Source organism: Mastigoproctus giganteus, chromosome 6, assembly GCF_048544385.1.
Source record: "Mastigoproctus giganteus isolate SK-2022 chromosome 6, ASM4854438v1, whole genome shotgun sequence".
Lineage (NCBI taxonomy): Eukaryota > Metazoa > Arthropoda > Arachnida > Uropygi > Thelyphonidae > Mastigoproctus > Mastigoproctus giganteus.
The window spans coordinates 33,028,158-33,056,093 of record NC_143580.1 but is presented as its reverse complement, the minus strand read 5'-3'; the positions used below and the strand labels follow the sequence as shown (position 1 = coordinate 33,056,093).

General features: G+C 37.1%; 1 protein-coding gene across 2 annotated transcripts in view; it reads right to left on the bottom strand.

Annotated features, from left to right (window-relative positions):
• The window catches only part of LOC150084142 (uncharacterized), a 33,347-nt gene extending 5,921 nt beyond the window's left edge, over positions 1 to 27,426 (bottom strand). Inside the window, exons 1-5 of one of the 2 annotated variants that reach the window (XM_090375060.1) lie at positions 27,236 to 27,426; positions 18,470 to 18,604; positions 6,279 to 6,383; positions 5,954 to 6,026; positions 1,922 to 2,258 (exon numbers count right to left, since the gene is read on the bottom strand). In XM_090375060.1, the coding sequence (XP_090231186.1) occupies positions 2,167 to 2,258; positions 5,954 to 6,026; positions 6,279 to 6,383; positions 18,470 to 18,604; positions 27,236 to 27,340 (510 nt within the window). In that variant the 5' untranslated portion in view covers positions 27,341 to 27,426 and the 3' untranslated portion in view covers positions 1,922 to 2,166. Of the gene's footprint in view, positions 1 to 1,921; positions 2,259 to 5,953; positions 6,027 to 6,278; positions 6,384 to 18,469; positions 18,605 to 27,235 lie in introns of those variants that run through there. The other variant, XM_090375061.1, reaches the window with a different exon arrangement.
• Positions 27,427 to 27,936: the final 510 nt, after the last annotated feature.

Below are 27,936 nucleotides of genomic sequence, written 5' to 3'. Positions count from 1 at the left end.
TCTTGCACCATGCGGCCATTACTAATACTAAACCTCGGTGTGTCTGACTTCATCTGAGCTGGAATGACGGACTCCAAGCTCGAGAGAGTAGCGCATGTGCAGTGCTGTTCGGGTGGCAAGGGGCATGCACTGACCTGTAGTTTGTGAATTGACCGCAGCACATGAGTTTCCGGTATACCGAGGTTTCTAGACGTGAGTCCACGTGCCTCACTAAGACATTCAAAAAGAAAGGGTCTTGTTCGATTCCAATTCTAAAGTAAACTGGATGATGGTGAAAATATCGTCTACATACCTGCACCAGATGGTGATTGGTACTGGCAGGTTCATGAATATACACTCCTCCATCGTGATGTTGGCAACGATGGAGCTGACAGGGGTGCCCATAGCCGTTCCATGTATCTGTTTGTAGAGAGAGAGTCACGAAATGTGATGACACTGCCCAATAAGCACAGATGTCTTCCGTAGATAGAGATGTTCTGTCTGGTATGTTGAGGCCACTCTCTAAAAGCTGTCTGGCATGTAAAATGGCCGGCTGGACTGGTATAGATATAAATAGGGAGACGTCAAAGGATGCCATGACCTTGTCTTCCGAGACTACGGTCTTTGATAAAGTGAAGGAACTCCTCACTGTTGGAGATGGTGTGGATTGTATTTCCCACCAGCCCAGTTCTTGGGAGCTGGCAGCCCGTAACTGCCAACATTTGGACCTAGAAATCTTTCCCAATCTGAACCAGTTATAGACTTAACTTGTTCACCTTTGAATCTAAACTGTCCCAATCTGAACCAGTTATAGACTAACTTGTTCACCTTTGAATCTAAACTGTCCCAAGACCCTGATGGGAGGATCCTATACTGGTTCGTAGACATCCAGTTTACTTTAGAATTGGAATCGAACAAGACTCTTTCCTTGTTCGATTCCAATTCGAGTATAGTATAGTATATAAAAGCTAATAATAATATGTATGTCTTAGTGAGGCGGATGGACTCATCTAGAAACCACAGTATACCAAAAATCCATGTGCTACGGTCAATTCACAAACTACAGGTCAGCGCATGTCCCATGCCACCCGAACAGCACTGCACATGTACTACTCTCTCAAGCTTGGAGTCATTCCAGCTCAGAGGAAACCAGACACACCAAGGTTTCTAAGGTAAAAGCTGACCTCACCAATTGTGGCTACCCTGCCCATGTCTTGGACAAGTGCGCACTACAAGCGCAAGAACTTACAGCTTGCCCGAGGATCTCGCCCCCTCATGACAGTGGAACGGTATCTACTGTTTATATATGATATTTCTCAGACGCCTCAGACCACATCTCTAGGCTCTCATGCAAGTACTGCATAAAGTGCTTGCAACTTCCTAGTAGAGGTTTGCGATCTCTGGTCTCGAGGGTAAAAATGCTCATCGCCCCTCTTTTACACAGCAGTACCATATACCACATCGCTTGCCAGGATTTTGGCAACTGCTATGTGGAGCAGCTACTATGTGGGGGAGAGCACCAGATGGCTTCAGGACTGTCTCGGAAAACGTGACAGGTCCATACGACTAGGTGACTTTGCGATTGCAGAGCATTTCTGGTGAACTCAACATGACCTCAATCCCAGCTGCAACAGCGAGGTGATTGACCAATCTCGTCACCACCTGTGGTTAGAGTCCCTACATATATCTAGCTGTCACAACATTTTAAATCGCAGTAGAGGTACAAGATTACACCCAATTTTGGAGTCTGTAGTGTTAAAGCATGACAAATGCTGGCAGTCAGCCCATACATGCACCGGGTACCAACAACAATCACCTGATTCGACATAGTAAGCAAATGAACACTCCCATTCTCGTGCACGCTCTTTCAGTCATCTGACACACACTGTTGATTTTAGTTTATTCCATTCCTAATGTTTTACGTTATGTTTGCATTTCTATGTGTGCATGTACTTAGCCGATGAAGGAATACGCTATTCCCAAAACTCCTATTTACCATATTAAAATTTATTTTAGCTACCACATTCACTGGTTCAACTTATTTTCTTTATGTCAAGTTATGGAATCCAGTGCCACAGGTCCATTTACATTTAAGATTTTTTTTTTAAATACAGCATTTTTTAATCTCTTTTGAATATAAACACAACATAAACTGTACACATACTAGTTTAATAGATGAATAAGAATCTAGCCTGGGGGCCAAAGCATCTGTCTTCCACCCAGAACATGAATGTGAAGATGGTATACTGACTGAGCTCCATCTTTACCATTGTTGATTACTGAAATTTAATAAAAAAAATAAAAATTTATTTAACTTGAAAAAATTTATCAGCAAGTACAGCCACTCCCCAGCTAACATACTTGACTTACAGAAATTCGACTTAACGTAAGTTTTTGCCGGTCGGTACAAACTTAAAAAAATTGTGGAAACGTATTTTCATCCAGTAGGAATAAATGGAGATATCATGAAAATATCGTAATCTGAACCCAATAACACATTTTTTTTTTTGGCAATTCATTTCAAGACCTTGAAAGTTGAAATTTTTGCTATATGACTAAGCTATTTATCTCTCTAAAAGGTTATTCTTATAATGCAAATTGCACTACCCTTTCATTGTTATCATATGTTCTGTTATAAGTATCAAATTTGAATGCCTTTGTTGATATTTTTCTAAAGAAAATTTTTGGAGGTCACAACCATAAAACAAAAACAATTTGCACTTTCCAGTTTATTGGGCTTTTCTGTTAGTGCAATCTATTATAAATGGGTAGTAAACTTGATCTTATTGCATTTGCAATAATACTGATAGCTGGAATTGTTTGGGTTTTTACATTATTATGGTGAAATGTTCCCTTCACTGAAATCTTCAATCATATAAAAAAAAAAGAAATAAAGTTTCAGAATCTTCTCTTCATTCCTATTTACTTATTACAATGATGAAGGGAAAGCGACCAATGGAAAGTGCGTGTGGTGGCACTGCTAGGAAACTAAACAAAATTTATTTAGAAATGAAGATGAAAATGATTAAGTACGAAGCAGGACAAAGTTTGTCACGTCATCTATCACACGGAATTAGGTCTCACTGCTTCAACAATGAATACTGTTTTAAGGGACAGTGCGCGTATAAAAGAACACGTTAAAGGATCAACGCATTTCAGATCAATAGTGATCACAAAACAGCATTCAGGTACTATATCAAAGATGGAAAAGCTATTAATAATATGGATGGAAAATCAGATTCAGAAGCAAGTGCTCCTGAGTCGAATGGCCATTCAAGCAAAAGCAAGAAGTATTTATGAAGATATTAAGGATAAGTATGGCAAACCCCAAGCCATGTTCGTGGCAAGCAACGGGTGGTTTAATAGGCTGAAGCATCGCACTGGTTTCCAAAACATTAAAGTATGCAGAGAAGCCACCAGTGCCGATTCTGCAGCTGCAGAGAAATTTTGTGTTGTGTTGGGAAAAAACCCCTTCTAAATCTCCACAGCCCTCAACTTCCGCAGCAGCATGCTTATCACCTGAAGAGGTAATTCTGGCAATGATGCTCAAAAGGTAAAACTTGCTGACGTTATATGCCTGTCTCCCCTTTCTTTTTGTAATTTTTCCTGTGCATTAGATAAAAAAAGTTGAATAAATAATTTTATTTACATGATCGTCGAACATTTCATTTTTGTTTCAATCAAATTCAGCATGTATAGTTGCGAGTGCTGCATAAGCATTTAGGGAAATTCCGACTTACGTAGAGTTCAGTGGAATGCAACCCTTGCTTAAGTCGGGGAGTGGCTGTATAAATCTAGATTTCCTTTATAAATATGTTTCTCAAACATGTTCAAGGAAGCAAGCAATGCCATATATACACAATCTGTTTACCGATTCCTAATGTTTCCTTGCTTAAATTTTCATTAGATGCAAAACGTAGTATAGTATATATATAAAAAAAAGATAGTTAAAAAATATATAAAGAAAGATGCAAAAGATGTTTTGGTTTAAAGTGTTAAAAATAACCAACCTTTTTATGTGAGTGGAATTTTTTCATTACAATATAATGATAAGAAAAGATTTCTTAACTTTCTTCTATGCTGAGCGGAAATTCTATACCAATAAATATAATTTTCATAAAAAAATATGCAAAAACTTAGAAAAAAATGTTTAAGTGAATTGTAAAAGAATAAGTTTGTTATTTGGTTTTTAGGAGCATTAGCAACTAAGGCCATATTTCTCTGGGAATATGTGGTGGTCATTCCCTGACCTTTCTGCATTCTCCGTATTTGGTGGTAACGGGCTCGAACCCCAGTCTAATCAAGAAGCGTGTGCTATGCACTGCTGCTGCTCCTGGCTACAGAAGTGTTGTAAAAGAATAAGTAAACACAAATTGTGATACATAATGAAGTTAAATGGAATGTGTTTCTGATCTTCTTTAACCCATACCTGAAGGAAATTAAAAACTCCATTCTGCAACATGCAGTATTACTATGTCATTCATATAAAAGATATCTTGACACTCCTCTTCAAGCATTATCTTCCATCTAAATGATCATTCCTTCTAGACATCTAAAATCATCTCTAGCATCTGTAGTAGTGTCTCTAAAATTCTTAAGTCTGTTCCCAAGAAAATTATTAGATTAATTAGGAGATTTTTCCTGCTATAAATCATAGCCCACTAATAAGTACTGCAAGCTTACTATAGATGTGTTTTCATAAGTTCCAATGAATAGTGGATGAGTAAGGGATGAAGTGATAGATACAAGGAACCTAAGAGATGAAACACATCTAAACAAAGGTGCTGCATGAGTCTTTGCCAATATCACTGAGGAGGTCTTAATGGTTCAGATATGTATAATGCATTTAGGAAGGATAGGCAAGATAGATGGGATGGGAGTCATGCTTCTTATCAAAAGCAGACTGAGCATAACAAAAGCTTTCTCAGATTTGGAACTTATAGATGTGAACAAAGAATCTGTGTGGTGTGGATTAGTTGGATTCAAAGGTAAAATGAGAGTGGTGGTATGCTACAGACCAGAAGATTACAAAGAATATGATGTGAGAGCCTCTACATGCAGATGGAATGGGCAAGCAAGTGTGAATGTCTTATTAAGGGTGATTTCAATTTGCCCCTTATTGATCACAGCAAGTGGGACAGAAGCTCACATGGGAACAAAATTTTTAAATAAACTAAATGAGCATTATTTGTATCAGCATGTTAGAGAAAATTCTAGGTGGTAAAAATATTCTACACCTGATCATTACCCAGAAACCAGATGACATTGTAGGGTTCATAGTACAAAAACCATTAGCATAAGTGATCAAGTAGCCCTTAATTGAAAGAGATGAAGAAAGAGTTTGTAGTTATTAAAGATAAAAAGCATAGATTTTAACTTCAGGAAAGGGGACTATAACAGCTGAAGACATTACATGGCTGTAATGTAAAATCAACTTAGCAGAGGGTAGATGAACACCTTAGAATTATGCAATATCTTTTTCAAAAGCCATGAATACATATATACCATTAAAAAAATATAGCATGAAATTTTGAACACAAACTTCTCCAAACAAGCAGTGAAACCTTTATACTGTCATGGAGGGTTGGTTTCCCCCCCCCCCCCTGGTTGTTCATATTTATGAATACACTAAACTGCTCTGTACACAGTAATAGTGGTTAATTTTTTGAAAAAACACAGTTTTTCAGGAACAGAAACGTCATTCATCTTCAACTTTTCTAATAACTTTCCTACACACACACACGTTTCTCTAACAAAAATCAACAGAAATATATATTAATTCCCCCTAGGATGCAAATTTACCCCCATGCTGACAACAGCATATTAAATGAACTGCAATATTACAATTACTTTATATATATTAAATATGAAGAGCAATTTTTTTAGAGATACACTAATCAGACTAATAACACATTTGTGCATCAAATTTATTTGGCAAGTATTACATTAAGTATTTATCAGCAAATACACTTACCAACTCTGTACCCTTCTTGTAAGTGTTCTTGAAATGCTAGCTGTTTTGATACTAGCAATAAGTGTCCTAATAGCTAAAAGAGATTATAAAGTTCAATAAATCTTTGAACAAAATATATAAACAAGTATATTAATAATTCCCATTCAATAATATTCTCTCTATGGGAAGGAAATTCTACAGTTTTGTTTTTTTTTATTGTAAGTTCATGTCTAAGTAAAATATGAACAAAACAGAACAAAAGATAAAACTAATTTAATTACATTTATCAGAACTTGAATCATAATTCAAGTTCTGATAAATGTAATTAAATTAGATACACACTTACTTCGATATCTTCACTCTTGGCTGCATCTAATTTGGGAATAGGTTTCCTTGGAATTACCAAAAAATGAACAGGAGCTTGTGGGTTAACATCTCTGAATGCTACACACTATAATATAAAAAGATAAAACTGTGAATAGTTTCTTAAAAAATATTCTCTTCATGCGATTCCCTTCCACATCTAAAATCGTATGATTTAAGATTTAAACAAACAGTGAAATTTAAGCTTAAAGGGAAAAAGAACATGTGTTTGATCTGAGATATATTCTAGGAAATGTTCCCCCTTTCAAAACCCTGAAGCAATATATCCTTCTTCACATGATTAATGTTCTCAAATAAAAAAGAATGTACATTTCAGAACTGAACAGCCTCACCAAGGCTATAAAATCTCCTTCAGAATTTATAACTTCCTATAAGATTTAAGACTGATGGGCTGACCAATGAACTGAGATGCAACAGGCACACAGTTTGGTGAAACTAACCACTTAGGATGAGTACCAATTTATACTTGGTAAGCAGTTGTAAACACTTGAACTTGGTCCAGGTTGTAAGCAGTTCAATGCAACATCCTAAATGGAAGCAAAAACAAACAAAAAATAAATTAATTAATTAAAAAATAAATAAATAAATAAGATTTCCAAAGTTCCAAAATTTTTTTGGAACTTGGGAAACAATACTTGTATAAGATGCACCTTTAATTGTGGAACTGCAATGCAAAATAAATATTATTTACAACATGAATAAACATAGTCCTTTTTTTCCCCCTAAATTCAATTTGCTTACCTTACTTTAACATTGGCACTGAAAGCAAGTTCTTAAGCATTCTTACAACTTCCAAAAGTCTTGTCAAATATTCTACTTTGATATTTGCATTTACTGTATAAAAATTATATCAAGAATGCATGTTGAGAAACAAAATATCACTTATGAATAAAATGACATCATACGAAAAATAGAGCAACCTTCAAGCTCGCCTTGAAAATGAACACATCCCACTCTCAGCATATGAACAAAATGTGGATATTTGTGACTGTTCACGATGTGAAGAGTTTGGATGTCCTCAGAAAAAGTGAAGAACATCTGGAACCCAAGAATCATCTCCCTTTAGTATCAACTTTAAAGTAAGAGAAATTACTGTTGCATAGTTAAGGTACAGTGCATCTAGAAGTGATAGGTCAATCTTTGGTAAGCTTATCTTGAAAATCAATGTCCCACTTTAAGCAGATATTCCATACCAATACTTGTTTCCTGCTTATGAGTGTTCACCATATTCAAATTCACAGTAAATAAAGTAGTAAATTTTCTGTGGATATGCTGTTGCGGTATGCAAAAATTGGATGATGTTTTACACCTCAATGTTTATCCATATTTCTATTACTACTACCACATGCATGTGAATACATATGAAGTGCTCTGTACAGCAAACAATGTTGCTCCAATAAAGTTTAAGGAAATGGCACTTTCTATTTCCCATGTTTATCTTACTTTCTAGGCAGTCCTTGTATGTCCAATTTCTGCCTCAAAGTAATGGAAATTTGCATTTTACTGCACTGCTGTTCCATTTATCAGCCATTATCAAGGATTATTAAAGCAAAATAAAACATTGCATGCACAATTTGGTGCCTACGATAAGAGAAACTGAAGTGACTTGAAGGAGTAATGCCAGTACAAATTAGTGTCATAGGACCTAAATGTTGTAAGAGATACAGTATTATGAGAGGTAAGAAAATTCACAATGTATACATTATCTCTACAAGAGGCTTCACACTTTTTCATTAGATAACATTCACAATCAATACATCTCACATTTAGCTTCGTAACTTGTACACAAAAAATATTATATTAAAATGAGAATACACAGTCACATAAACAGGGGTATAGCAGGAAGGGGACAGTAGAGGGCATTTGCCACTATGGCACCAGTCTATGGGGGTGGAGGAGTACCATGAGGACACCAGATGGGCACTATTTATTTATTTAGGGGTACAAATCTATTGCATTGCTATAAAGTACTAAATGTGAAATGATCTAATGTCTAAGTAATTAGAATTGGGCATTTGTAATCATATAGTGAGTGATGTCAACCATAATGGCACTTAGTGTTTTTTCTTTTTTGCAGTATTGCTCTCAAGTTTATCATTGCAGTATTGTTCTCCAGTTTATCATTGCAGTGTGAGCCTTATGACTAACATTACTAAATGATTACAAATGTCTGATGGCAATTAACTGCAGATCATCAAGGTACCGTTTCATTATAACAGAGTGAAAATGAAGCAGTTACCTTAAGAGGTATTCTACTTTCATTATACAATGCATTTTATAAACAATGTTTAATTTTGTTATGACTTTATTCAGCTACATAAAATGCATATTATTCAAAAATTATGAAGGTGATAAAGTAGTACAGTATTCTACCAAAGTAATGGACATCCTTTTGATTGCACGAAACTGTGAAACTAAAAGGTGATCAGTCGCCAGCCCAGAATTCTTCCCAAACACATACACTAAATGATGAGTACGTGGAGAGAAACAACAATTTCACAAGGGAATGACAGCAGGATGTCGTCTGGGAAAAATATCTGTGCATACACTACTATTCGGGAATTAAACATTCCCAGGTCAACAATTAGCAATGTGCTAAGTCCAGTGGTCACAGTGAGCCCAAGAAATGACTGAGCAGGAATGAAATATTAATCTGCAGGAGCCAACACACCATGAGAGAGCTATTTTACCTCATCAGGTCTTAGCAAATCTGAGTTTGGAACTATGAGTGGCCACTTACAAACCTGTAAGTGTTTCCATGACACAGAGAACGGCACCATCTACAAGCCATTAATAATAAAATTAACACAAACATGGTTGAATGACATAAAATGAAAGAAATGACAAAATGGAACACAATGAAAACTGCCTCATGAATTTTCAATAGAAAAAGTCTTATGGAGCAGCAAGTCATGAAACACGCTCTTCCAATCCAATGGATGTGTTTGAGTTAGAGGATGCCTGTAGAACACTTATTACCAGGGTGTTTTCCCAACTTTGAAATTGGAAAGAGGTAGGTCATGGTCTGCAGGTGTTTCTTATGGTATAGATTAGATACACTGGCCTCAGTGCATAAGACCATGAATGTTGCATCCTACACTAATGTTCTGGACAATTCTGTGTGCCCTACAATACAACAATTTTATGGAAGTGACCCTTACCTTACAACACAACAATGGCACTAATGCTCCATGTCACTAACTTGGCGACAGTCACAAAGAACCTGACAGGTGCCTCTCAAAAATAACTGCTGCACATTAACCATTAATTAATGGTTAAATATCTGAATTTTTTTCTACCTTTCTTAAATATAATTTTATATTATATATAATAAAACATCTCAAATAAAAAAATTTATTTCAGATGTTTTAGAAGTAAAAAATTATTGTTTACTTGGAATGATGCATACAAAGTACCTGTCAAGTCCTGTGTAACTACTTACTACTTTTACCTTTCGTTTCAATACATGTTAGATGTGTTGAGGTGAAAGGTAAAAACAGTAAATAGTTGCAGGACTTGACAGGTGCATTGCATGCATAATTCATGTTCACTTTGAGAGTTTCATAAACAACAGCTCACACGTGTTGTTTGAAACTGGCACACAGTTTGACATATGGCAAAAGCATCTACTACAGAAAAAAAGTAGTTCCTCTTTGTTTAATTGTTGTACAAAATATATTTTTTGTCTTCTTGGTTTCTTGTTACGATTATTATTATTTATCTGTTTAGTCTTTTATTGACAAAACACAGTATATATACATATGTAAGTTTTAAAATTTCATACTCGACAGTTCTCCGACTAGAAAATTTAAGCAACTTAGATTTTGTTCTATTACATGTTAAAAAAAACAGCATTATATTTAAAATTTTTATTAAAAATTTACAAAATACATAAGTACTACAATTCATTAGAAATACTAATATTTGCAAATACACGACTGTATTATTTGAAAATAACAGTGGAACATTGCATTGGTCAGCACAGAGCACGGTCTAAAAACCCAACTGAACACCTTTGGGAGGAAATGGAATGCGGAATTAAGGCAAGACCAAGAGAGCCCCTTTGTTAGCAGTTCATGAAAACTATAAAGGAGGAATGGAGCAGAATATCATCAATTATCTACTGGAAATTAGTTCCAGAATGCACTGAATTAGTGACTATCACCAAAGTGTGCCAACATACCATTAATTCACAGTAGTCGATCCTAGAGAGAGAAAGAACTACCCCCACCCCACCTGAGTAAAGTGAAGAAAATACTTCAAGTTTATTTTCAATTACTGCCAATCACATGCTCATCATTGTTATACTGTCTAAGTCCACCACTGATAATATGGCTGTATACAGTGTTTTATAAACCAAAATGGAATGCTCCCAGATACCATCAAATACGTAGGATGTGGAAAGGACAGGGAATAACCACCGCATATCCCCGGAGCAATATGGCCTTAGTTGCTAATGCTCCTAAAAACCAAATAACAAACAACAACACAAAGGAAGTTAGGCAAGCGAAGGCAGATTACAAGAAATCTTTGGCAAAGGATGTTAAGAAAAACTAAGAAAAAGGATGCTAAGCTAACTGAGAGTAAAGTGGAGGAGAAATTGTTGAAGATAAACATAAGAAAGGCACCTGGGGTGGATGGAATCTATCCAGTTATATTAAAGGAGGCGGCAAAGGAAGTAAGCAAACCCTTAGCCATAATTATGAGAGCTTCCCTGGACTCAGGGGAGGTACACATGGACTGGAGATGTGCAAATCTGACCCCAATCCACAAAGGAGGATCAAAGGAAGACAGGTAATTACAGACCTGTTAGTTTAACTTCTGTTCCAGGGAAATTAATGGAGGCACTAGTTAAAGAAGCATTGCAGGATCATCTAGACAAGACTTCAGTTATAGCTCAGATACAGCATGGGTTTGTTAAGGGGAAGTCTTGTCTGACGAATTTGATTCGATACTATGATGTAGTCACAAAGGAACTGGATGCAAAGAATAACTTTGATATCATATATTTGGATCTTAGAAAGGCCGTGATACTGTTACACATGGAAGACTGCTGCACAAATTGGAGCAGTGTGGCATTGGAGGCAAATTGCTGCTATGGATAAAGGGACGGTTGAGTGGGAGAAGATAGAGAGTGGTAATCAATGGACACTGCTCTTCGTGGACTAATGTTATTAGTGGAGTCCCTCAGGGTTCAGTGTTGGGTCCATTGTTGTTTTCTGTATTTATAAATGATATTGATGATGGTATATCAGGTTTAATGTCCAAGTCTGCAGATGATACGAAGGTTGGTAGGGTTGTTAATGACACTAATGACAGTACATTTCTGCAACAGGATCTAGAAAAGTTGAGCAGATGGGCTGAGAGGTTGCAAATGAAATTTAACATTGACAAATGTAAAGTACTGCATATGGGTAGCAGTAATCCCAGAGTAATGTGGGATTACTGTGGTAACACACTGACAGTGGTAGAGAATGAAAAGGACCTGGGGGTAATAGTGCAGGTAGATATGAAGTTTTCTGAGTAGTGCAGACAGTCTGCAAGAGTTGCTCATGGTGTCTTGTCAATGATATACAGGAATTTTTCTAGCAGGGATAAGGAGGTGATTATCTCCTTGTATAAGGCAATGGTCAGGTCACACCTTGAGTACTGTATACAGGTCTGGAGACCTCATTTTAAGAAGGTTTTTTTTTTTTTTTTTTAATGTTTTGGTAGTTGTTGGCGCATCGGCTTCTGTGGCCATATTGCACCTCCCAAGGTTTTTGCAGTACTTTGATCCAAGCCCGAGGCAGGAATTGAACCCGCGACCTTTGGGTTGCCGGGCAGGTACTTTACCCACTCGGCTAGCCCGGTCGGCATTTTAAGAAGGATGTACAGCTGTTGGAACGAGTACAGAGAAGGGCAACAAGATTAGTGAACAGAACAAAGGGTTGCTCTTACGAAGAAAGGCTTAAGTTTTGCAAATTACAGTGTCTGGAGACTAGGCACCTGCGAGATGATCTGATTGAGGTATATAAAGCTTTGAATGGTTTGAGCATGCTCAATGCTGATGGGATTCTTCCTCTTGCTCAGAATAATCACCTGAGCGGGCACAAATTCAAACTGAGGAAAGACGATTGAAGGATAGATGTGCGGAAGTTTGCCTTTAGCCAGCCGGTGGTTGATTGCTGGAACAAACTTCCATCTGTTGTTGTAGAACTTGATAGCTTAAACAGATTCAAGGCAGAACTTGACAAACATTTGGAGTGACGGGATGGGTGAAATAAGGGTTTTTTTTTTTTTTTTTGGCTGATGCTATATAATCTTGCTTTTTTGCATCATGTGCCCTTGCTAATGCTAAAAAACAGCAAGGACTTTTTTTTTACTTACATAAACTCTAGAAGAAATGGGATGAATCAGACTGCCACACTTGATATTGATGATTCAACTTTGATCCTGCTCAGATAGTTGAAAAACTGAATGATTATTTTGCATCTACTTTCACACATGAGGAATTCTGTAGGGAAGTGGAGCACAGAAGCTTATTAAACTCTAACAGGGAGCTTAATGATTTTTTAATAACTGAGAGCAAAGTGGAGGAGAAATTGTTGAAGTTAAACATAAGACAAGCAACTGGGGTGGATGGGATCTATTCAGTTATATTAAAGGAGACGAAAGGAAGTAAACAAACCCCTTAGCCATAATTATGAGCATCCTTGGACTTAGGAGAAGTCTCCACAGACTGGAGATGTGCAAATGTATCCCCCAATTCACAAAGCAGGATCAAAGGGTGATACAAGTAATTACAGACCTGTTAGTTTAACTTCGGTTCTGAGGAAATTAATGGAGTCACTGGTTAAAAAAGCATTGCAAGATAATCTAGACAAGACTGCAGATTATTCAGACACAGCATAGGTTTGTTAACGGAAAGTCTTGTCTGACAAATTTGATTAGATACTATGATGTGGTTACAAAGGAACTGGATGCAAAAAATAATTCTGATATCATATACTTGGATTTCAGAAAAGCTTTTGCCACTGTTGTGCATGGAAGACGACTCTACAATTTGGAGCAGTATGGCATTAAGGCAAGTTGCTGCTATGGATAAAAGGGTGATTGAGTAGGAGAAGACAGAGAGGGGTAATCAATGGACACTGCTCTTCGTGGACTAATGTTATTAGTGGAGTCCCCCAGGTTCAGTGTTGGACCCCTTGTTGTTTTCTGTATTTATCAATGATGTTGATGTAGGTATATCACGGTTAATGTCCATGTCCAGATGCCTTCTGAGCAGTGCAAACAGGTAGCAAGAGTAGCACATGGTATCTTGTCAATGCTATATGAGAATTTTGATAGCAGGGATAAGGAGGTGATTGTCCCCTTGTATAGGGCAATGGTCAGGCCACACCTTGAGTATTGCATACAGGTCTGGAGGTCTCATTTTAGGAAGGATTTAGAGCTGCTGGGACGTGTACAGAAAAGGGTAATGAGATTAGTGAATGGAACAAAGTGTTGGTCTTACCAAGGAAGGCTTAAGTTCTGCAAATTGCAGTGTCTGGAGACTAGACACCTGCAAGGTGATCTGGTTGAGGTGTATAAGGCCCTGAATGGTTTGAGCAAGCTCAGTTTTGGTGGGATTCGGATTCTTCCTCTTGCTCAGATTACTCACCTGGGGGGAGCATAAATTCAAATTGAGGAAAAGACAATTGTAGAATAGATGATAGATGTGTGGAAATTTGCCTTTAGCCAGCGGGCATTTGATAGTTGGAACAAACTTCCATCTGTCATAGTGGAGATCGACAACTTAAATAAGTTCAAGCATTTGGAATAAATGGATGAGTGAAATAAGAAGGGTTTTTTTTTTTTTTTTTTTTTGGCTGATGCTATATAAGCTTGCTTTCTTGATTCATATGCCTCTACTAATGCTAATAAGTTTTGGAATATACATTACACTATACCATAATGACCACAATGTTAAATTAGTTATACAAAGGGTACTAGGAAAGTTTTGCAATATGACGCAACAATGAATCACAGGAAGCTGCTCGTTGCTGCATGTTGAGACATGTTCATACGTGCATAGTAGCCACCGCGCCAAGTCGATGGGCTCAGTTATTCATTAGTAGTGAGAGTGTAAAGTGCTTGCGATGGCATCGTGGTCACGAAATGAGATAAGGACAGTTTTGCGGTATAATTTCGTGCGTGGGTTAACCATAGACCAGTGCTTAGAAGAAATGACTCTTGCACTAGATTATGATTGTCCACATCGTACAACGATATTCAGGTGGTATAGAGAATTCCAAAGGGGAAATTTCACTCTGGAGGATTCTGAGAGGCCAGAAAGGCCACGAACGTCAGTTACGGAGGAAAACGTTACTGCTGTGAGGAAAATGCTTGACGAAAACAGGCGAGTGGCCTACCAACAGATAGAGGATACTTTGGGCCTAAATGCACCAGCAATTCGTTCGATTCTGCAAGATCATTTGCACGTGAAGAAACTTTGTTCTCTCTGGGTGCCGCATCAACTGACTGAAGAGCAGATGACACGACGTGTGACTTGGTGCCGGGAGATGTTAAAAAAGTTTGATAAGGGACAATCTCGGTATGTGAACAACATCGTGACAGGTGACGAGACTTGGATGTACTATTACGATCTGCCGACCAAGGCTCAAAACAAAGTTTGGGTCTTTGATGATGACGACACACCCGTAATTGTCAGAAAATCCTGATCTGTAAAGATGAAAATGATAGCTGTATTTTTCAAATCGAGTGGAATTGTGGAACGTGTCGTTTTGGACACGCAGAAGACAGTCACAGCTAAGTGGTATACTGAACAATGCCTGCCTAAAGTCATTGGATCTATGAAGAACCTGCGGCCAAAGTCAAGAATGGACACCTGGTACCTCCATCACGATAATGCTCCAGCTCACCGCGCCAAAGCCTGCACCGAATATTTGACCACGACAGGACTGAAACTTCTCGAGCACCCTCCCTACAGTCCAGACCTTGCTCCCTGCGACTTTGCACGGTTCCCGCATGTGAAAATGAAGCTAAAAGGGAGGCGGTTTTCCAGTGATGAGGACCTTCTATGGGCTTGGGACAACGAGTGTGCTTTACTCCCTAGTGAAACTTGGCAGAACTGGTTTAAAGATTGGTTTCGGAGGATGGAGAGGTGTATTGAATGTAGAGGAAATTACTTTGAAAAAATTAAATAAACAAAGCTGTATTGCAAAACTTTCCTAGTACCCTTTGTATCCATGGCTAAACACAAAGATATATGCCCAACAAGTGATTTGGAGTTATAAGTTAATTATAATATATAACAAAATTATTGAAACTAACCTAACTGATCTGAACTTTTGAGCTGCCTATTTACCACAATTAAAAATTTAAATTCCCCTACCACTCATGCTATACTACACTGGTGTACAAAACTTACACCATTTCTAACAGCTACAACCACAAAATCAAACGAAATAGCCTGTGGCAATTTGCATAACTGTGGCCGTTCAGTAGAAAGCTGGTGCACATGCAAAAATTTGAATTGTGATGAGAGGGCTCACATAAACAGATAAAAGCAACAGTTCAGCAGTTATGTGAAAATTACCAAATGGTGAGCACGATTGTTACAGACGTTCAATTGGAATCGTACAGTGCTACAGACAATGAAATGGCCAGTAGACAACATCTGGATGACTTTACCCAGGGTCGAATAATTGGGAAACTCAAGGAAGGTTTAAGTGTAAGGAGTGTGGCTGCAGAGTTCAGTATCGCCCATAGCATCGTCTCACATGTGTGGTCGGCCTTCAGAATGACAGGTACAGCTGTTCAAAGTACCAGTGGTGGTCGTCCACAAAAAACAGCACCTAATGATGACCGCTATATACTCCTACAGTCAAAGAGGGACCGACACCAGATGGCAGGGTCCATTGCAAACCTGTTGCACAGGATGCAAGATACCTCCGTTTACTGTGGCCAGGTGACTCCACAAAGGTGGACTATTTGCCCGACAGCCAGTACGCTGTGTCCCTTTAACACCTGCCCATCGGAGACACCGTTTACAGTAGTGTATCGAACACAAGGACTTGACAGCAGCGAAATGGGGTAAGGTACTCTTTACTAATGAGAGAAGATTCAGTCTCAGCAGCAATTCTGGATGTCAGCTAATCTGACGAGAGGTTGGCACATGGTATCACCCCGCAAACATCCCTGAAAGGGATTGATATAGTGGTCGTGGTCGAGGTGTTCTCGTCTGGGGGAGGCGTTATCTTGGATGGAAGTACACAACTCCAGATACTGGAAGGCGGTACTGTAACCTGTGCATGCTACTGTACTGAGGTAATCCTTCCCCGTGTGTGTCTGTTCCAAGGTGCCACTGCAGCTGTTGATATGCTTTTGGAAAGTTAGGACATTGTTCATATGGATTGGCTTGCCCATTCCTCTGACCGATCTAAATCCCATCAAACACATATGAGACGCTCTGGGGAGACGCACAGCGGCATGTCCACACCCACCAGAAAATGTTCACCAGCTGAAGATGGCGTTGACGGAGGAATGGACGATGTTACCACAAGAACTTATCAACAACATTGTTCTCAGTATGGACAGGCAGTGCAAAGCCTGTATCGACAGGCTTTGCACTGCCTGTATCGACATTAGGGGTGGCCATATATCCTACTGAGGACCACCTCTTCCCTTTGTTCCATCTTTGGCAGTGATGTGTCTGTATCATTGCAGCCAGTTCTATGTTGCCATTTTTGAATAAAGTCCCTCTGTACTGTTTTGTTTCCATTGTTATGGTGGTGGTGTTTCCTTCATCATTTCTGTACCTCACGAGGTTCCTTTGGTATGCTTTTCCCATATCCAGGCCACTCCTATGAGAAGCTACAGGTGAAAACCTGACTGGTCTTTAAGTTTTGCACACCAGTGTATAATAATGGCAGCAAAATTCAAACAAAACAATGGTTCTATGTATATTAAGTAATAACGTACAAAATCCCTAGCTAAATTAAAAATAACAAGTGTGACTAGGACAATAAAGCTACTTATGGAGTACGATATAATATGGCAGTCAAGTCAATAAAATGGCAAAATGTCTTCAAAAACTTATGATTTCTTGGAGCTGGAAATTCAATGGTTGCACATATATAATGTCATTAATAAATCTGAAACAACAATAAGCCCAGCACTGATTCCTGGGGTACTCTGTTAATAACATTAGTCTTGAAAGAGCAGTGCCCGTTAATAACCACTCTCTGCTTCTCCCACTCAACCATCCCTTTATCCAGAGCAATAACTTGCCCTTAATGCCACGTTGCTTCAATATAATGAAAACAACTGTTAGAAATCTATTGTTTTATATTAAAAATATATTTAAAAAATTTTTTTTTTAAATAAAATCCCTTCTGCCATGTTTTAGACTTGCTGGTGAGCAATATATAAATTAAAAAAAAAACCCACATTTCAACAACTGGATGCCAGCCAGTCAAGAGTATGGAAAACCCATTGAAGCATCAGGCTGTGTCCTATTGGACACCAGCCACATATTTCAATGCCAAAGCATAACTTTGGAAGGTACTACCATCTATCATAAAGCCGGCACACTTCAATAATTGGATGCGAGAAATGCCATTCAACACAAATAAAATTAGGCTTCAGTAGATTATGCATTTTTCCAGTTTGCATGGTTACTATAACATAGCTTACTGGAATTTTAAATGGAGAAATCAAAGAAAACATCTATTGGGAGTGTCAGTCGTGTGCACCATTAAACAAAGAATCTAACATTGATGAAATTGTGCTGAACACCTGAAACCTCACTGTTCAAATCAGGACTAAGGGATCAATTTCTCTATAGTGACCAATAATTTCCAGTCCCAAGAATTATTACTGTAGCAAGTTGTAATGTACTTCATCAGCAAAGAATAGTAATTTCTAAAATTATTACTACTTTTTTAACCTTCACTCTTGGGAAACTATTCTTAAGCAATTAAAAAAGCTTGGTTAGTTTTTTAATTTCACAACAACCAGAATTAATAATTTCAAAACATTAATTTAAAAACAAAGAAATGCAAGCCACACAAATGGCACAAGATTTACCTTGCCATTGATCAAAACATTATAATAAATATTCAAAATTATAAAGAAGCTAAAACAAACTAATAACAAAAAAGTTACCTTTTCATCTTCATATATTATATCTGCAGGAAGTGATTTATCTAAAATTTTTGAAAATATTGTTGGCTTCAGTTCATTAGCACAATGTGATTTAGTAACTTCATCTACTCCAGAACAATATGGAATGCTCTGACTCTAAAACAAGTAATATAAAAAAAAATTTTTTAAAGTCAATTCCTACTTAGGTCAACAAAGAAAAATTTTATTTTAGTTACTTTTTATTAAATAATTACAATTAATATAAATATGTATATACATATGACAGAATCACAATATTAAGTGGCAAAATAGAAAGCGAATTTCCTTGCAATTTTCCATTTTCCTTTCTATATATGGTGTTGGACTATTATTTTTATTCACATGTTTCATTTTCCATTTTGTTCCCTCCTTGACTCAGACTAGAACCCAGAATGAAAAAAGAATCTGAAAAAGAAATTTTTTTCCAGCGATCTACACGCTTCGCCACTGACGGTATTTATTCCTAAATTTATATCCTGCTAAATATCTTATATAAGAGAAATTTTTTTCTCCCATATAAAACTAAAATTAATTAATTAATATTTGAAAAAACTGTATTAACATCAAGTGTCATCCACTGCAAGTTTAAAAAAATGTATTTGAACTTGAGTGGATGAATAAAAAGTATTTTATTAACGATTGAAAATTTGAACAAGATATATAAATATATATAGGGAGAGTGTGAACTAATACTAGGAATTGAAAAATACAAATTATCATTAAATTAGTATCTTATTAGCTTTTTTAGACAAAGGTAACAAAAACATATGCAAAGAATTGTAAGCATGTTCAGTATTTCATTTTTTACTGAGTATATTGTAAGACTTGACTACTAAATATGATGCTGTTTCTTATATTCTCTCAATCTTGGAAACTCTGTGTAGTCATCGCAGATTAAAAACAGAATTTTTTTTTATTTGTGTAATTTCAGTTCAGTATTTAAATGGATGTTTTTAACCTTCTGCAAGCAGTATGGCATATAGCAGATACCATTCTTAAATTTTTCTGTTTTTTTTATTATTTTTTTTATTTATTTGTAAATGAAATCAAATCCTCCCATTTACCTTTGCCCACCAATATTCTGTAGTAACTGGTTATAGAGTGTTTTCTGTTTTTATTTTGATATACTGTGAATTACAGGACATTAATTTCTTATTCGGCATTTAACAGATGTCAGGTGAGAAAGTCCGTCTTTCCTCTAGACAATTCCCATTCCCATAAGGCATCCATGAAATACCAAGGATTGGTGTCTAATCTTCCTATAGCGCTTTGTTTTGCTGGCAAAACAGAAAAGCTGACAAAAATACAGACATCTGTGATAATGTCATGCAAGCATTAGTATCAATTGGGGGGGTGCTCTATTCTGATTTTTTTTAGCATTAGTAGAGGCATGCGATGCAAGACAGCAAGCTTTTGCAACATCAGCCAAAAAAAAAAAAATTCCCATTTCATCCCTCCATTCTTTTTTCCAAATGCCTGTCCAGCTGAGCCTTAAATTTATTTAGGCTATTAACTTCCACAACAAAAGAAGAAAGCCTGTTCAACCAATCAACTACTCACTGGCTAAAGGCAAATTTCCACACATCTATTCTACAACTATATTTGCTCAATTTGAAACTGTGCCCCCTCAGGTTCTTAAGGTTTTTAGTCTGAGCAAGACGAAGAATCCCATCACCATTCAACTTGCTCAACCCATTCAAGGCCTTATACACCTCAATCAGATCACCTCACAGGTGCCTACTCTCCAGGCACTGCAATTTGCCGAACTTAAGCCTTTCTTGGTAAGAGCACCCCTTTGTTCCCCTCACCAATTTTGTTGCCCTTCTTTGTACTCGTTCTAGCAACTCTACATCCTTCCTAAAATGAGGCCTCCAGACCTGTTGTTGTTGTTATGTGGTTTTTAGGAGCATTAGCAACTAAGGCCATATTGCTCCGGGATATGCGGTGGTCATTCCCTGACCTTTCTGCATCCTCCGTATTTGGTGGTGACGGGCTCGAACCCCGGTCTAATCAAGAAGCGTGTGCTACGCACTGCTGCTCCTTCCCACCTGGCTACGGAGGAGCCTCCTCCTCCAGACCTGTACACAGACAGTACTCTAGGTGTGGCTTGACCATTGCCTTGCTCAATGGGATTATCACCTCCATGTCCCTGCTAGCAAAATTCCTATATATTATTGACAAAACTCCATTACCTGCCCTGGCCGCCCATCTCCACTGCTTAGCAAACTTCATACTTGACTGCACAATTATCCCCCCAGGTCTTTTTCACTTTCCACTTCCCTGAGTGTAGTACCACATAGTTGGTATGTTTCTCTTTGGTTATTGCTACTCATATGTAGTACTTTGCATTTGTCATTGTTAAACTCAAGTTGCCAATTCTCAGCCCATTTTCGCAACTTACGTAGGTCCAAGTTGGAGTAGCATACTGTCATTACTGTCGTTAACAACCCTGCCAACCTTTGTATCATCTGCAAACTTGGACATTAAACCTGATATTCCTTCATCAATATCATTGATAAATATACAAAACAACAATGGGCCCGACACCGAACACAGGGGAACTCCACTAATAACATTTGTCCACGAAGAGCAGTGTCCATTGATTACACACTCTCTGTTGTTTCCCACTCAACCACCCCTTTATCCATTGTAGCAGCTTACCCTTGATGCCATACCTCTCCAATTTGTACAGCAGTCTTCCATGTCAAACAGTATCAAAAGCTTTCCTGAAATCCAAGTATATGATATCAAAATTATTTTTTTTGCATTCAGTTCCTTTGTGACCACATCATAGTAAGCAATCAAATTGGTCAGACAAGACCTCCCTTTAACAAACCCATGTGCTGGATCTTAACTATTACTGCAGTCTTGTTTAGATGATCCTGCAATGCTTCTTTAGCCAGTGATTCCATTATTTTCCTTGGAACACAAGTTAAGCTAACATGTCTATAGTTACCTGTGTCACCTTTTGAACCCCTTTTGTGAATTGGTGATACATTTGCACACCTCCAGTCCATTGGGATCTCCCCGGAGTCCAAAGAAGCTCTCATAATTATGGCTAAGGGTTTGCTTACTTCCTTTTCTAATCCTTTAATATAACTGGATAGATCCCGTCCACCCCAGGTGCCTTCCTTATTTTTAACTTCAACATTTATGTTTAACTTCAACAATTTCTCCTCTACTTTGCTCTCAGTTATTACAAAATCACTTAGCTCCCTGTTAGTGTTTAATAAACTTCTGGCACTTCTCTCATCGAATAACTCCTCATGTGTGAATGTAGATGCAAAATCCTCATTCAGTTTATCAGCTACCTGAGCATGATCATCAATAGTCAACCCATCTATGTTAAGTGGTTCAATCTGATTCATCCCTTTCCTTCTAGAGTTTACATCAGTAAAGAACTCCTTTCTGTTTTTCTTTCCATCCTTTGCCAAAGATTTCTCATAATCTGCCTTGGCCTGCCTAACCTCCTTTGTGAGTTGATTACAGACTAGTTTATATCTGCCATAGGCTTCTGAGTCACCTGATACTTTATATGCATCCCATACATTCTTCTTCTCTGCCACTAGCCTCAATTCATCTGACATTCATTTAGGCCTAAACCTTGAACAGTATTTCTTAATTGAAATGAAAAGCCTAGTAGCCTTCAAAATTAAGTCCCTGAAGGATTCCCATTTAGAATTCAATGTTGGTAACATCATCAGTTGATCACACTGTACAGAATTTAAAAACTGTCTGAGACCTCTGTAGTCACCTTTATGAAAGCAAAAGCCCTTCCCTTTAGCCTTGATGATAGTTACATCTTTAAATAATTCCCACATCAATACATTGTTATCACTGTTGCCCAGTGGTTCCTTTATCTGCAGGTTCTTAATGCATGAAGAATCACTACTGATAATCAGATCAAGAGTATTACTCCCTCTGGTTGCCTCTCGAACATGTTGCTGTAGAAAACAGTCATCCAATAAATCCACAAAAATCTTGCTAGTGTGCAAGTGACCAACCCACAAGTTCCAGTCAATATCTGGAAAGTTAAAATCTCCCATTATAAGACATTCTGATTTACTGGCCCACTCTATTTCTCTGCACAATTGCTCATTATACTCATCAGTTTCATTAGGCCTATAACACACACACCTACTCTCATTTTTCCTTTTCCAGTGCTTATTTCACACCAAACAGACTCAACACTGAATTGTCCACCAACATCACTTGGAAGCACTTCCTTAGATTTTATGTGTTTCTTAACTAACAATAACCCCTCCTCCCTTCCTATCCTGTCTATCCTTTCTATACACATTATACTCCCCAAATTCCACTCTGCACTGCCTATATCTGTGTGACACCACATCTCTGATATACCAATAATAGCTGCCTTTGATGTCTTGACCAGTACTTCAAGCTCATCAAATTTATTAACTATGCTCCTAGCATTGGTGTACATGCACCTGTTTCTGCTCCTAGCCATCCTAACACAGCCCATGTACAGGCATACCTCGGTTAACGTTACCTCTGATAACGAAGCTTCGATATAATGAAGTCCGCAATTTCAAGCCCCATTTAACATAAAAAAATATTCCAGTTTAATCACCTGAAATCTAAACAAACTGAAGAAATTACGGAAACCTTTGGGGCTTCTCGTGGTTGGTTCGAGAAATTTAAAAAACGGGCCAGGATTCATAGTGTAAAATTAACAGAAGCTGCAAATAAGTTTCCAGAAAAACTAAAGGAAATAACTGAACGTGAAAAATTTCCACCAAATTTGGTGTTCAGTGTTGACGAAAGCAGTTTGTTCTGGAAACGGCTACCAACAAAAAGCTTAATTTCTACTGAAGAAAAATCAGCTGCTGGGTTCAAAGCAGCCAAAGACCGTTTATAGTTACTCTTTGGATCAAATGCCTCTGGCGATTATAAATTAAAATTGTTATTAGTTTACCATTCAGAAAATCCGAGGGCGTTAAAAGGTAACATAAAAATGAATTTACCTGTAATATGGAAAGCAAATAGAAAAGCGTGGGTTACCAAGGAGTTATTTACTGATTGGTTTGTTAACCACTTTTGTCCTAAAGTAAAATGGTATTGTCAAAAAAACAACTTTGAAGAAAAAGCTCTTTTGTTGTTAGACAATGCTCCGAGACATCCTACTGATCTTAACACGTTCGACACATGCATTCCTGTCAAAGTTGTGTTTCTTCCAGCAAACACAACTCCCCTGATTCAACCATTGGATCAGGGAATAATAGCATCATTTAAAGCTTATTACCTGCGTCGAACATTAAGCAATTTAACTGAACTAGAGGATAAAGAGGAAATGATAGTTAAAACTTTTTGGAAAAACTACACCATTAAAAACGCAATTGAAAACATTGATAGTTCTTGGAAAGAAGTCACTAAGAATTGCTTAAATGGAGTTTGGCACAAAATATGGCCAGAAGTTGTACTAGAAGAAGAAAATAACATCCAAGAAATTAGAAATGAAGTTATCCAGATGGCTCAATCAATAGGTTTCGAAAATGTCGATGAAGAGGATGTTAGAAATTTATTGAATGCAGAAGATGATGGTTTTTCAGTGGAAGATTTAGAAAACCTTGTTAGCAACGAAGACAAAGTTAAATGAAGATGAAGTTAAAGAAGTTCCTGCCGAAAAAGTGTTAACCAAAGATTTAAAAAGGTGCTTAAATGACATTGAAAACGTTTTAAATTTTTTTAGTGAAAATGATCCTGATTTAGGAAAAGTTTTATTGTTCAGCGATCAGTCTTAAATGCAATAACTCCATATAGGCAATTGTTAAATGAAAGAGAAAAAAAGCATAAGCAATCAACTTTAGACTCATATTTTAAAATGTGATTTCACTTTGTATGTAAGTTGACTGTTTATTTAATAAAACTTTTCTTTGTTCGAAAAAAAAGCTTTTCGTTTTCTTTACGTAGAACGTGTCCCTATTCCGGCCATAGTATTTTTACCTCTGAAAACGAAGTTTCGCTTAACGAAGTAATTTCGTGGAACGCATCCTATTCGTTATTCGAGGTATGCCTGTATTTACTTGTTCCACTATGACTCCAAGCAGTCCTGGAAATCTCCATTACCTTGCTTTCCAGTCTGCTGCCCATTTTCATAGAAGCAATGCAAGAATCACTTTTGCCTTTGCCTGTGGCCAGTGTTAACCTTTTAGTCTGTGTATCCCCCCCATGCTAGCAGTTTTCCTACCCACCTAGCACTGCCTCAATTTTTTTTTTAATTTAAACATCTACACTATCAAAATCATCTTAAATATCTGTTTGTTCATGCTATAGGTTTTGAATTTTGCATCTATAAAGATAAACCATATTATTTGAATATGTTTATGATTTTAAAATGGAATCAAGTTTATGATATTAAGAGAATTTAATGAGTTCATTTTTAAATATGAAACAAGTGATGCATTTGTGCAAGTGACTAAATAAAAATCAGGTAATTATAAAAACAATAACAGCTGAACCAGTAATGCAATGGATAAAAGAAATTCATATGTGTTTTTATTACTTCAGGAATTACAATCAAATCCAGATGTAGGCATTTTTAATTTTTTTCTAGCTATTCCTTGATTCTTTTGATAGAAAAAATTAAATAAAGTGATACTGTATAAATAAAAAGTCACTAAGAAGGAAATTTACTAGCCACCAAACATTAAAACTGGAACCTTATTTCCTACCATTTTAACTAACCTCCATGACATTCTATGAGATTTGTGATCCATTTAAATCACAAATGTCACAGACAAGTCAATCACAGAATCTGGCATACCACTGGGTAAATTAAAATGGCTACAATACACTGCATGTGTACTGTAGTCATTTTAGAAGTATTCCAAAGCAGCAGAAGTATAAGTACCATTGCAGAAGTATCATTGAAGAAGTACACCACAGTGTACTTCTTCAATGTAATCATAGTGGTAAAATGGACATTCCTTAATAATCTCTGAAAATAGTTTTTTTTAAGAAACATTTATTACCAAATCAAATTATCATGAGGCATCACGTTTAACCCTGTGTACCAAGGGTTACACAATTAAGTCAACTTGATTTTATTTAGAGGTAAATATGTTGGCCTCCGTAGCCAAGTGGTAAAGAGCAGGAAGTGCAGTATCACACGCTCTGAGTAGAGTGGTACCTAACCTAACACGGGACCAGTGTGGCCAATTATGGCCCATTTCCCTCAACGTGAATCGTTGAGGAGCCTTTCATCCTGCAGTGGAATGATAATGGCTGCAGTTTACCTTTATGGTTCCAACTAGAAGTGGTAGGCATAACATATCTCAGAATATCATGATGAGGGAATTGTCACTGGTGATTCATCCGTGAGCTGTGGCCTTTTTCATTGTACTTACTGTTCATATTAAATATTGGAGGTTTGTTTCTGTCTACTATATGTAGGAGATTTTGTAGCACCATTAGGCCTTCAAGTGACTAATGGTGTCACAAAAGGTCAAATGGCTACAGAAGTGTTAATTATGTGCACACTTACGTGTTAATTATCGAAAGGCACTTCTCATTCAACACTGTTCTTTGTCAACGGTTTGAATACAGACCAGGTCTTAATAGCACATAACAAAGCTCTCCTGTCACAAGTTGCTAAACTCATACTAACGAATCTCCACCGAACTAAATATAACATTTAGTTATATTTCAAGAATCTCAAGAATTTAGTGATAGTCAAGTCATGCCAGTTATGTGTATTTATTTCTAACTACATGTGTCAATGATTTTGTCTTTCCTATTAATTGTATTATATTCTATTCTAAAATTGTGTCTTTATGCTTTACAGTAAGCCCCTATAGCTGTTACATTAGTTGTCCCGGGGAAAGCTCAGAATTGTCAGCATGTTTTCTGTATTGTATGGATGGTACTTCTCTATACGGCCATGCTGGTCTGGCACTTTGTCCAGAATGCCTTTTGGACAAACCAGTAACCACTGGCTTGTCTGAAGCAATTGCCTCTCTACATTGTAGGAACTCGTGACCGTGGACTAATAAACTGAATTTATTTATGACAATTTGCGTGTACCAGGATCACAAAGGTAAACTGCTTAAATCTGGCAATGGAAACAGTATTTGTTACAATTAAGTTGTAAACTCCACTGATCACCATGTAGCTGTAATGGAAAATAAGAAATTTCGAAAAATTTAAAAGCAATTTATGGAACAAGTTATTTTCAACATCGCACCCTCCCCACTGAATCTCAATCTATGCATAAAAGAAACCAGGAAAATTAAAAATAAATAGTAATAATACTAACCAAAGTCAGGTTAATATAAACAAACGAGACTGAAAATTTATTTCATTTTTCTACTAAAGGCACAAAAATTAAATTTTAAGCTTTAGGCGATCTAATATGAACTGTTTGCCCATTGGCTAAATTGGGTAGGCACATTCTCTACACATACAAAATATATTCCACTAACATGAAATTAATATATTTTCATTACAAACAATTTTCATTAAGTATTCAGTTACAAAATTAAAGTCTTACATAGACTTGTGACAACAGATGAAATGAGTACAGGAAAAATAGTAACATTATTTCGTCGCATACATCTATTCCAAAAACCGAAGGAAATAAGCTAAGGCAAGCAGTAATAATGTCGATTTTGTAACCGAAATGCAATTTTTCCTGATAACAGCGAATAGTCAGTTTGTTGACCTCTTATCAAGCGTTTCATAAAATGAGTTTTAGATTTTTACAAAGGTAAAATAGCAAAGCACTGTTACCTTGCAAACCTGTTTACTTTGAAAATTAAAATTTCCAGACAGCAGACGTAACTGAAATATATTTTTAAAAGTTTTGTTAATAATCGACGTTCCACGATATGCCATGATTTAAAGTTCCCACACGAACGATCGGAAGATTTCACGCTTCGCGCTGTAATTTCGGGAGATCTACGAGAACTTCGGTAGTATTAAAAAAACAGTGGGATCAACCGATACAGTGTACTGTACCAGTTGTGACTCTACAGTGGATCAACTGATGATGTTACCAACATTGAATTCTAAATGGGAAGCCTTCAGAGACTTAATTTTGAAGGCTACTAGGCTTTTCATTTCAACTGAGAAATACTGTTCAAAGTTTAGGCCTAAATGGATGTCAAATGAACTAATGAGGCTTGTGGCAGCGAAGAAAAATGTATGGGATGCATATAAAGTATCAGGCGACACAGAAGGCTATGGCAGATATAAACTAGTCTGTAAACAAATCACAAAGGAGGTTAGGCAGGTAAAGGCAGATTACGGAAATCCTTGGCAAAGGATGCAAAGAAAAACAGCAAAGAGTTCTTTACTTATATAATCTCTAGAAAGAAAGGGATGAATCAGATTGGACCACTTAACATAGCTGGGTTGACTATTGATGATCATGCTCAGGTAGCTGATAAACTGAATGAGTATTTTTCATCTACATTCACACATGAGGAGTT